The sequence below is a fragment of the Nothobranchius furzeri genome, chromosome 3 (genome assembly GCF_043380555.1).
Source record: "Nothobranchius furzeri strain GRZ-AD chromosome 3, NfurGRZ-RIMD1, whole genome shotgun sequence".
Classification (NCBI taxonomy): Eukaryota; Metazoa; Chordata; class Actinopteri; order Cyprinodontiformes; family Nothobranchiidae; genus Nothobranchius; species Nothobranchius furzeri.
This window is the reverse complement of record NC_091743.1, coordinates 86,390,600-86,402,873: the sequence shown is the minus strand read 5'-3', so window position 1 is coordinate 86,402,873 and position 12,274 is coordinate 86,390,600. Positions and strand designations below refer to the sequence as shown.

Sequence of the window (12,274 nt, the reverse complement as noted above, 5' to 3'; positions counted from 1 at the left end):
GCAATCCAACATGTTTTAGTTGTTTCTGTGCTCCGACACACTTGATTTGGTGGTTGAATCACCTGCTCAGCCTGGTGATCACATACTGATCAAAATAAGATGTGTTTAAGCAGGGAAACAACTAAAACATACTGGATTGCTCCCTTCGAGAAGCAGAGTTTAAGACCCCTGATTCTGAATCCAGTCCATCACAGGACCAACACAGAGAAAACTCTCCACTGAGGTCAATGCAGAATCATCACTGACAGTAATCTGTGGGGGTTTGATCTGTGAGAGGAACTGGACCGCCCAGAACAAATCAACACGCAGGGACAACAGTAAAGTCCATAGGTTTATTAATAACATTTATTAGACAAATAACTGATTAAAGAGTAAACAATACATGCACCACTAATACCACCATACCTGGCTTAGAATATACTGGAGTAGCTAGCATGCTGTGAAGGTATTTAACTCTCTTGGTTATTTTTCATCAGTAGGACCGGACCCTCGTGTGTCTCTGTCACTATTTTCTCAGTTGTCATGTTACAAGATAAAATGCTCGAGAACCAGTTGTCATTAGCAAAACATACAAACACAAATACAATCTCTATTACTTGAAAGCAAAACTAGTTCGGCTTTGACCCGCTCTGTGGCTTGATGATGTGTGTAGCAAGATGCCAAGGTAGTCAAAAGCTATCCCCACAGCAGATGGAGGATTCGTTTAGTCAAAGTGGCATCATGGTGAACATAGAAGTTATTAAAGGACCTCTCACCATTAGTGCTGAGCAGTAGATGCTGCAGAGTGGATAGAAGGACCAGTTTCAGGACGTGATGTTTTCATCCGGATGGATCTGAGCTTCCAGAAGCTGTGGCTACATCATTAGAGAGTACAGATCGGCTCCTCCTGCCCATCGGAGGATTTCCTCACCAGCAGGTCCATGTGACACAGGGCTTTCCAACAGTGTAGCAGAGTTTGAAACATTTGTTCATAACATTTTTGTAGTTCTGTGTCCTTTTTGGCACTGAAACAACCAGAATTGTTCTCTGAGTGAAAAAACAAGCCTGACAGATTGTCCGTCACAGGCTGAGCATTACAGTTTCACCTCCAAAGCCTCGCCTGACATAAAAACCTTTAGAACCGCTTTTAGATTAGTTTTAATCCCAAATTACACAGAGACTGAAGTGAAAGGGAAAGGATGAACAAGAAGAAAGAGAGTTAACAAAGACACAAGGAACCCCTTCCTGGACCTTTGAGAGAGAGAGAGAGCGAGAGAGAGAGAGAGAGAGAGAGAGAGAAATACTACATCACCAAACAACACATGGATATTTAGCTAAAACCACGTTAATGAAAAGCAAACAGTAAAAACGAAAGCGATACTAGCGAAACCCAAAGAAGTCCAGCGTCAATCGACCCCCTTTGGGTTACCACGACCTGGAGAACTGAGAACCTTCAGCAGCATAAAGTTGGTAGCCCTTCTACTTGTCATCATCATGAGCATGCACCAGCCCTACTTTAGCTCTGACTGTTTTATTCTTATGATGATCATTAGACAAAAAGAAGAAAAAGCATTGCCTGATAAATGTGTCTGAATATTTTTAGGGCCTACCGGACAGCTCTGGACTACACCAAACGCAGTCTGGGCATTTTTATCGACCTGGGCTGCAAGGAGAAGGAGACCTATGGCTGGTTAAAAGCGGGACACATCTACCACTTACTGGGTCAAACAGAGCTGGTGGACATCTATATTCAGGTGTGAAACCAGTTTGTCAGTCTACCTGGTTCTCTCCATCCTCCTCATCCCTCTAGTCAACAGTTCATCCAGCTCTGGGTCACGAGGGCAGCAACCCCAGCAGATCTCAGTCCATCAGTCTCAACCAGCTCCTCCAGCTCCTCCAGCTCCTCCAGTGGGACTCTAATAGCACTTACACACTAGAATCAGCTCCACTCTGCCTGGAACAGATTTGGAGTGTCCTCATTTGGGTAGCCTTGGATTTTCTTGCATGCAGCCGGACGCCTTTTCAGCCTTCTTCTTGTGGCGGTCTGCCTGGAGCAGAACTGGTCCAACTGCTGACTGACTGACCGGCTCAAAACCACACTTACCATTAAGTGGAGCCATTGATTGGCAGATAGAATCAGCCAATGAGGGCAATATCAGTCTGGTCTTGTGAAAACTCTGACTACAGCCATTTTTCTTTGTCTCTCATTGCTTTGAGGAGCGCGCGCACTCACACACCTACACACACACACACACACACACACACACACACACACACACACACACACACACACACACACACACACACACACACACACACACACACACACACACACACACACACACACACACACACACACACACACACACACACCTACACACACACACACACACACACACACACACACACACACACACACACACACACACACACACACTCGCAGCAAAGCAGGATGCAAAATCAAAGTCAGAGAGTCTCTAAAAACAAGACAGCTCAGGCCACTTTTGTTTCATAATGGAGACACCGCCGACTTCTCTGCGCTATCTTGCCCCACCCACATGCTCCATGCACTCATGACATCACTGATCACGTTCACAATCACGTCCACATCCCTGAGGCAGTGTGGGACGAACACAGCCAGGCTGGGGTGGAGGGGAGTGGAGTAGAGCCGGTGCTAGTGTGTAAGTGGCATAAGATGCGCCCTGATCAGCCTAGAGACACAATTCCTCCAGCCTATTACCAAACGCCACAAATAGGGGTTTCACATCTGAATCGGCGCGGCCTGCATATTGTTTTCATACCCGGGTGGGCTGGTACGTTTCCCCATCCGGCCAGGTGTTTTTTTGGCCCTTATCCTCTGGTGGTTCACTCAGGACTGGTCTGGGCCAACACACCCACTACAACTGATTGGCCTGCTCAAAAACACGCCTACCGTAACCCCAGTTTCACACTGAAAGCATCAGCGTTGCGGAACGTCACTGCTTCAACTAGAATCCCTTATAATCTAGGGACTGTTTCAAACCAGCAGCGAAGCGTTCCAGAAGCGGCACGCCACGCCGCTGAAGATAGGATCGGGTTCTATTTTTGCCACGTGCCGCTTCTGGGATGCGTCAATTTCCGCAGTTAACATAGGCTAGACAGGAAATCACACATGGTTTCGGTGTAAAATCACCGGTAAATTTCAAAATAAAAGTACTGCAGCAATGCAATTTCATATATATGAAGCTTACGTGTGGCCTAACGGCTTATTTGCTCACAGCATCGTTCCAGAAGTGCAGCGGTGTGTTTTCATGGCTTTAATTCTGGCCGTGGAGAGAAACAACATCATACACGACATCAAACAGCGATATAAAACTGCTTTCTTTCTTTTTGGTTTAATGGCAGATTGCATAAACAAACCATGACCTGAAGTCTTGAGGGACTGTGTGATCTCGCGAGTCCAGCGAAGAGCACAGCGAGGAAGCTGAGCCGCTGCCAAGGCTCTCCCGGTGTGAAAAGGACCACTTTGAAATTTGCAAGTAAACCATTTGGCTGCCATTTTGCGCCGCTGATGCTTCCAGTGGGAAAATGGCGTTAGGGGGAGCCTCATATTGGCGGTTAGAATCAACCAGCAGGGGCTCGATTGATTATCATTCTGGACGCTGAGACGGAAGCCTCACCTGTGACTGAAGCTGTGGCAGCTCTCTTTCTCACTGCTGTGAGGAACACACACACTCATGGCTGCCTTTATTTTTTAAGGGAGACACCACATCCTTCACAGTGATACGTGACAATAATTGCATGGCTTAGTGTCATCTGTTCAAGATAATAACATAAATACTTTAGTACTACACTACACAGTGCTTATCCTGCTCGACTTCTCGGCTGCATTTGACACTGTCAACTATGGCTTCCTTTTGTCCACACCCTCAGCATGGGCATAACAGAGAAAGCACATGCCTGGTTTGAATCGTACCTCACAGGATGATCATTCAGTGTATCTTGGCTTGGACAATCCTCTACCGTGCACCATCTTGCCACAGGATTCCCCCAGGGCTCTGTACTAGGACCTCTTCTCTTTGCCATATACACCACCTCACCAGGGTGAGATCATTCAATCACATGGCTTCTCCTACCACTGCTATGCAGACGACACCCAGCTCTATCTGTCATTTCCACTGAACGACCACACTGTCTCAGCACGAATATCAAACTGTCTCTCTGACATATCAAAATGGGTGAAATTCCACCATCTCCAACTCAACCTCCCTAACCCCCAAATTCCACTACCTCCGCTCCGCTCCGCCCCCGCCTTCCGCAGCCGCACGCTTCCGAACTCAATTTTAACTGGTACCCGCACTACATCGGCTCCGCTCTGGTGCGGAGACCTGAGGTGGGCAAACAAGCGTGCGCGGGATTTTCGAGATCTTGCGATACGGTCCGAGCAATGAATGCGGAAGTTAGATCCAAACACCCGTTGTGTGGGAGAAGCATTGAAATGAACTGTTTAATCTGCCCATCATTTGTGTTGAGAGATCAGCAGTGTTTGGATCAACAAAGTGTGACTACTTTGATAGTAGAAACTGTATTTATGGCTTATTTTTGTGCATTTAAAGTTCAGCCGCCATTGATAGTTGTTAAAAGTTGTTAAACCTGTGCATATGAAACAAAAAACGCCTTTTGTTTATCGATTTATTGTGAAAAATGGAAGTTGTGCTTGCTCCTTTTCCTGTTGGGCGGTTGTGATTTCTGTCCATTTACTGCGGAGGTGCTCCGGCGTCCGGCAAAGATAGGATCGATTCTATTTTTGCCGGACGCCGGAACAGAGGGCGGTGCACTGCGCCGCACTGCCGGAGCACGGCCGCAGTAGTGGAATTGCTCTGATTGACTACAACGGGACCGATTTTGCTCCGGCGTTCGCATCGGAGCGGAGCGGAGGTAGTGGAATTTGGGGGTAAAACTGAACTACTTGTCATCCCAGCAAAACCATCCATACAGCACAATATCTCAATCCAAAATGACTTCCTATCTCTGGCTCCTTCAAAGGCAGTTCGAAATCTGGGTGTTGTGATTGATGAACACCTGACCTTTAAAGATCATGTTGCCTCTGTTGCTCGTTCATGCCGCTTTGCGCTGTATAACATACGAAAGATCAGACCATACCTAACACAACATGCCACCCAGCTCCTGGTGCAATCTACTGTCATCTCCCGCCTCGATTACTGCAATGACCTTCTAACTGGTCTTCCAGCCTGTACTGTGAGACCTCTTCAAATGGTCCAGAATGCAGTGGTGCATGTGGGCTTCAATCAGCCAAAAAGAGCACACGTCACCCCTCTGTTCATTGAGCTCCACTGGCTACCGCTAGCAGCACGCATCAAATTCAAATTGCTAACACTAGCATACAAAGTCCGAGACGGTACGGCTCCCATCTACCTGAATCCTCTTGCAAAGGCTTACGTCTCGGCCCGGCCGCTCCGGTCATCACAGGATCGTCGGCTAGCAGTGCCTACACCACGCTCAGGACAATCCAGACTCTTCTCATGCATCGTTCCACAAATGTGGAATGACCTTCCAAGCACTGCCAGAACAGGGGCTTCCTTTTCAATTTTCAAGAAACTCCTGAAGACCCTGCTCTTCAGAGAGCATCTGCTAAACTAGCACCTTCCCTGCACCCATCCCCCCTCTCTACTGTCCACTCCTTGTTCCCTCCTCTCCATGACTGATGTCAATGTTGTTGTTGTTATTGTTGTTGTTAGCCTCAAGGGCAACATGCCGATTGTCACTTGTAAGTCGCTTTGGACAAAAGTGTCTGCTAAATACATGAACATAAACATTAACATACACATAGAAAATGTTTTGCCTTTAAAGGTTAATGTCGTCTGAATGTTGATCTGCAGGTTGAACCTGGTCCTGTGTTCCACACTAACTCTAATCCCCAATAATGCGCCCCTGAACACACTAGATTCTACATTAGCTATTATGTACATGATCATACTTACGCGGGAGGTGTTTTGGTTGTTTTTAGGCAGCTCAGGATGTAGCTCTCAGCACTGGAGACACCAGCTTTATTCTTAAGCTGCTAGAAGCTTCGGGAGATCTTTTCTACAGCTGCCAGGACTCTGACAGAGCCATCACCTTCTACAGGGTAAGGAGCAGAACAGCCTGTCAATTTGTGAGCTTCATGCACTGAAACAGGAATGTGTTGTCCATTTGTAGGACCGTGCTCATCCTGTAGCAGTGAAGAGCGGGGACGTGCACTGCAGGCTCAGGCTGTGTAATAAACTGGCTCAGGTGATGCTCCAGCTCGGGATGTATGAAGAGGCAGCTAAGTTTGCTCAGACAGCGGTGGACATCAGCATCAATCTGGGTGTGTCTCCTCTACATCAGCTCTGATTTAATGGACAACAAAAACTTGAGTCTGAGTAAAAGCCAGACTCACTGTAGCAAGAAGCTTTACTAACTGGTGACTTTTACAGAAAATGCTCCTGAAATCAAGTCGTAGCAAACTCTCTTTTAGCTCAGGGATTTTCTTTCTCTCCAGCTTGGACACGGATCCAGAAGAGTCCTGTCCTGACATGATCCTGATGTAATTGTCTCCTCTGGTGGATTGTCCTCTGCAGTATAATGAACAAAGTCTTTTTTATTCATTTTACCATTTTAAATTGAACAGAAAACAAAAAACCCACCCCGCCATGATGGATTCAACTTATAAAACACAACAGGTTTAGAAACAAAAACATAAAACCGAATCCGCAAAAAATAAATAAAACAAACTGTCACAAAAAATATCAACAGGTAAAATATCTAAATATAAACAAATGGCGACAATACAACATTGTATTTTTTGCCTGAGCCTCTCAGACAGCGTCTAATCTTTTCCAGGGGGACATGAGTAGTAATCCCGTTTCCCACTGTTGGCGCTAACATGATGGGAAGCGTTAGCTGGTCTTTCTGTTTGGGCAATATGAGTCTTTTGGCCAATAGAGAGAAAAAAGCTATCATGTGTCCAAAGAGGCATCCGCAGTGATCACTCCAAACAAAGCAGTCAAAGGGCATGGACACACCGCCACCCCACAGATTGCTGAAAGCGTACCAAAATTAAAACTCCATGTCCAGAGCATGTGGAACAGTGTGGCAGGAGACGTTCGCATGCCAGGTTCTGGTTTAATCCCAGACAATCTGTCTTTGGACCAATGGTGTCTCACATATCAAGGATTTAAGAAGGTTCCTCAGAATCTTGTGCCAGACCAGATCAGACAATCCATCACCCATTTGCCTTTTTAAACAACATACAAACTGATGGTGTGTGTTCAGCAGGGTACAAAATGTGCTCAGAACTTTCTTAGAAGTTGTCCAGCTGTCCAAGATCTCATCAAGAAGAGTCTGAGACGAACACGGGTAAACATTCAGAGATAGATTTAAGAGGGAGCTGAGGGTGATGAAGACTGAATTGCAGAAGACCCCAGTGGGATCACTGACAGAGGTCTGGATGCCCAGTTGCCTGCGTGAGTTGGAATGTTAAATCCCTTAATAGTCCTTTAAAATACAAGAAGGTTGTGACACATTTAAAGCGGCTTCATTCATATATTGCTTTTCTGCAGGAAACGCATATACAGTTCCTGACAAAAGTCTTGTAGCTTGTGTATGTTGTAGAAACTCCTGCTATTGACCTGATGCAGGGGACTGTTCTGTTCTGGTCCTGCTGGACCTGACTGCAGCCTTTGACACTGTCGACCATCACCTGCTACTGGAGAGGCTGAGAGACTGGGTCGGCCTATCAGGATCTGCTCTGGAGTGGTTCTCCTCTTATCTCTCTGAGTGCTCCTTTTCTGTGGCTGTCTCCAAGTTTAGGTCCTCCACCACCTCCCTTACCCATGGTGTCCCACAAGGTTCTGTGCTGGGGCCTCTGCTCTTCCTCCTCTATCTGCTTCCTCTTCAGCACATCCTGAGCTCCTTCAAAGGAATCTCCTACCATCTTTATGCAGATGACATCCAACTGTACATCTCCTTCAAGCCCCATGAGATGTCTAAGCTGCAGCTGTTACACACCTGCTTAGACTCTATCAAAACCTGGATGGCTGGGAGCTTTCTACAGCTGAATGAAGATAAGACTGAGATCCTCATCTGTGCCCCAGACAAGCTGGTTCCCAAAGTCAGAGACTCTCTTGGTCAGCTTGCTTCCCACACCAAACCTTCCGTCAGGAATCTTGGCGTGACCTTTGACCCAGCTCTCACCCTGGATTCTCATGTCAGTTCTCTTGTTCGCTCTTCCTTCTTCCATCTCAGGAACGTTGCTAAGCTGAGTCCCATTCTGTCCCGCTCTGAACTTGAGACAGTTCTCCACACCTTCATCTCCTCACGCTTAGACTCCTGTAACTCTCTTTTCACGTGTCTGAGCAGAACCTCCCTGAACCGTCTACAGGTGGTTCAGAACGCCTGTGCTCGGCTTCTGACCAAGTCCTCCAAACACACCCACATCACCCCGCTTCTCCTCCAGCTTCACTGGCTGCCAGTCAACTTCAGGGTTCATTTCAAGATCCTGGTTCTGGTCTATAGGGCTTTACATGGACAAGCACCATCTTACATTGGTGATCTTCGTAGTCCCTACACCCCCAGCAGGTCCCTGAGGTCCAGTGATCAAAGCCTACTGGTTGTGCAGCACCAGGCTAAAGACCAAAGGTGACAGATCATTTGCTGCTGTGGCCCCCAGACTCTGGGCCTCTCTCCCCCTGAGCCTGAGATCAGTGGACTCAGTGGTCTCCTTTAAAAAGCAGCTGAAGACTCACTTGTTCAAGCTGGCTTTTGTATGACCTTCTTCACCTCTCTCTCTTTATTCTGCTCTCATCACCTATTCCACCTTTCTCAGGATCCACTGATTTCCCTCTTTCCTATTCACTCTCTCTCTTTCTTTAACATTTTTTAAATCACAATTGTCTATTTTGTGCTATGCAGTGGTTAGAGCTGTTGCCTTGCAGCAAGAAGGTCCTGGGTTCGCTTCCCGGCCTGGGTTCATTCTGCATGGAGTTAGCATGTTCTCCCTGTGCATGCGTGGGTTCTCTCCTGTTACTCCGGCTTCCTCCCACAGTCCAAAAACATGACTGTTAGGTTGATTGGTCTGTCTAAATTGTCCTTAGGTGTGTGTGTGTGTGTGGATGATGGTTTGTCCTGTGTGTCTCTGTGTTGCCCTGCGATGGACTGGCTGTCTGTCCATGGTGTACCCCGCCTGATTGCCCGTTGACCGCTGGAGATAGGCACCAGCCCCCCCGCGACCCTGCATGGACAAAACGGGTTCAGAAAATGGATGGATGGATGGATGGATGGAATTGTCTATTTTTTGCTCATTTAAAATATATTTTTAACCATTTTCTAAATTATTTTTTATATTTTTACATTTTTTGTTTTTGTGAAGCGCCTCGTGATTTTTATCTTGAGAGGCGCTATAGAAATGATCTTTTCTTCTTCTTCTGACTTTTACGGTTTCTCAATTGTTTACACACATTTTCTGAAAGCATGCCTCATATTCTCAGAACTCTACACACAAATCCAAAAATACACACACAATGGGCAAAACCCCTCAATTAACCTGCTAAATGAAACTTCACATTCAAAACAATGTTGTTTCTCCTCCCAATGTGATTTTGTTGTCAAATGACACACAAACCATCATATGAATGGACATTTATAAGAACCAGCAGAACACTTATGTGCTCAATGTAAAACACTATGATGAATGGAAAACACTTCTTCATTCATCATGACTTAAGCCTTTTTGGTTCAGTGTTACACTTACTACAGACAGTATATACATACATGTGTTGTAAAATATTTCAGAATATTGCTTTTACACTCTGAACACACAAATAAATGGTTAAAATTATTTTACTTTTTCCGCAAAACATTGCACACAATGTATGTCCCATTCCCAACCAACACAAAGTTGCAGGGGCGGATTTAGCAATTTGGGGGCCTAACGCAAGCAAAGACATGAGGCCCTCCACAGCTGTTGTTCTGATTTTTTTTTAATTCTTACTACAAAAAGGTTGTATAACTTCTTCACTGGTCCAGTCTTGGATGGCACTGATGTCAAGAATCTCTGGAACTGCATCTGAATGGAAAAAATAATGTGTTTAACAAATATATTTAGCATGAAATCATTTGATTAGTACAAAAATGATATTCATGTTTGTATTGATTTATTGCCCACCCACTTATTCTCTTCGTTTTCATTTTCTCTGGTGAAACACCTCTATCTCGTGCCTTAGTTGGTCTGCTTTCACTAAAGGAAGCAATAAAACATAAGACAAAAAGGTTAAATATGGAGATACAGAAAAAAATTACATAACCATGTCAAAGTTACCATTTTCTACCTTTGCTTTTATTTTCCTTCTCTCTCTCTCTTCTAATTCTTGCCCTTGAATGCTTTGTTTCTTTCTCTCATCCTCCTCTGCTCCTTTAATCATCTTGCTTCTCTCCTTTCCCTGTTTCTTGAGCTTTGTAGATTGTTTGTTTCTTTCTCTTCTCCTCCTGCATCACCGCAACTTGAGCTTCCAGCAACAGACTCCTCCGCTTCGCTAAAAGCGTTAGCATTGCTAGCTCTAATGCTAGCGGCAGCTTCTTGTTCATTTGCCGCATTAAATTTGCGACTTTCATTGGTGTTCCTCTGCTGTAGCACCGTAAAAAGAATCTGTGACCTTTGGCTGGGTTGACACAAACTTTTTGCTTTCTTCCTGCTTCTTAAGTTTTTCAGACCCACTTGGATAACTTCGCTTCATTTTCTTCTCAGACAACAAACATCTTCTTCTATTCTTCGCTTCCGCAGCTCCGCTGATACGTAGCACGTTGTGGATGGAATACTCCATTGTAGCTGGGCAACGGGGGACACTAAAACACTTTCACAGAAAGCAGTCTCATGCCAATTCATTACAATGCTTTTTACAATGACAGGGTTCACTCGTTTCAGAGCGAAAAATACCTTAAATATATTAGTTAAGTGTTCATCATGGGGCCCTTAAAGTTTTTGAGGCCCAAGGCAATCGCCTACCTTTGCCTCATGGTAACGCCGCCTCTGCAAAGTTGCACACATAAACTACATACAACAGAAGAATTTACTGTATACAGTTACAGTAAAAAAGAAAACTATGCTGCATCCTCTCTTCTGTTGCGGTCTGGCCACAGCGCCTCATCCACATCACAAGCAATGTTTTCCCTGGCCAAGCAGCGGGGGAAATATCTCCTAGCATGGCAATTCCAGCCATGAAAAGAATCAGCTGCTATATCTCCACATGCGTCCTCCATAGCTTGGAGAAGAGGTATACGCGTTTGTGGCTGTCAGTCATACACCTTCCATCTCCAGGCAGAAAAAAAATTCCTCAATGGGATTGAGGAATGGAGAATATGGAGGGAGATAAAACAACTAAAGAGTGTGGGTGGGCAGTAAACCAGTTACGAACCACAGCAGCCCTATGGAAACTTACGTTGTCCCAAATGACAAAGTACCTGGGCTGTTCTGGGCCATCTGTTCTGGGCAGAGGAGGAGGTCACGACGGGCTCTTGAGGGCCTGCGTCTGGTGAGGGCAGGACTGGCGGTGACCGGAGGCAGAGACGCCGGAGGACACGTCCTTGACTTCTGGACTGGAGGCGGAGTCGTCGGCCTCTGGGCTGGAGACGGCAGCGTCGACCACTGGACTGGAGACAGCGTTGTCGACCACGGGACTGGAGACGGCGTCGACCGCTGACCTGGAGACGGCGTCGGCCGCTGACCTGGAGACGGCGTCGGCCGCTGACCTGGAGACGGCGTCGGCCGCTGGACTGGAGACGGCGTCGGCCACTGGACTGGAGACGGCTTCGACCTCTGGACTGGAGGGGATGTCGACCACTGGACTGGAGATGGCGTTGACCACTGGACTGGAGACGGCAGAGACGTTGGACTGGAGGGGACGTCAACCTCTTGACTGGAGGGAACGTCGACCTCTGGACACGAGGGAACGTCGACCTCTGGACACGAGGGAGCGTCGACCTCTGGACACGAAGGAGCGTCGACCTCTGGACACGAGGGAGTGTCAACCTCTGGACTGGAAAGAGCGTCGACCTCTGGACTGGAAAGAGCGTCGACCTCTGGACTGGAAGGGGCGTCGACCTCAGGGCTGGAAGGGGTGTCGACCACAGGACTTGATGGGTGTCGACTACAGGACTGGAAGAGGTGTCGACACCTGTCGACTTCTGGTCCAGAGGCGTTGACTTCTGGACCTGGACCGCCGACTTCTGGACCTGGGCCGCCGACTTCTGGACCTGGACCGCTGGCTTCTGGACCGCC

At 46.8% G+C, this 12,274-nt stretch overlaps 1 protein-coding gene across 2 annotated transcripts in view; it reads left to right on the top strand.

Annotated features, from left to right (window-relative positions):
• LOC107384698 (SH3 domain and tetratricopeptide repeat-containing protein 1) overlaps nucleotides 1-12,274 on the top strand; it is a 41,391-nt gene that overhangs the window by 23,869 nt on the left and 5,248 nt on the right. The window contains exons 16-19 of one of the 2 annotated variants that reach the window (XM_054734274.2): nucleotides 1,583-1,733; nucleotides 5,987-6,106; nucleotides 6,178-6,328; nucleotides 6,503-7,735. In XM_054734274.2, coding sequence (XP_054590249.2) covers nucleotides 1,583-1,733; nucleotides 5,987-6,106; nucleotides 6,178-6,328; nucleotides 6,503-6,540 — 460 coding nt within the window. In that variant the 3' untranslated portion in view covers nucleotides 6,541-7,735. Of the gene's footprint in view, nucleotides 1-1,582; nucleotides 1,734-5,986; nucleotides 6,107-6,177; nucleotides 6,329-6,502; nucleotides 7,736-12,274 lie in introns of those variants that run through there. The other variant, XM_054734267.2, reaches the window with a different exon arrangement.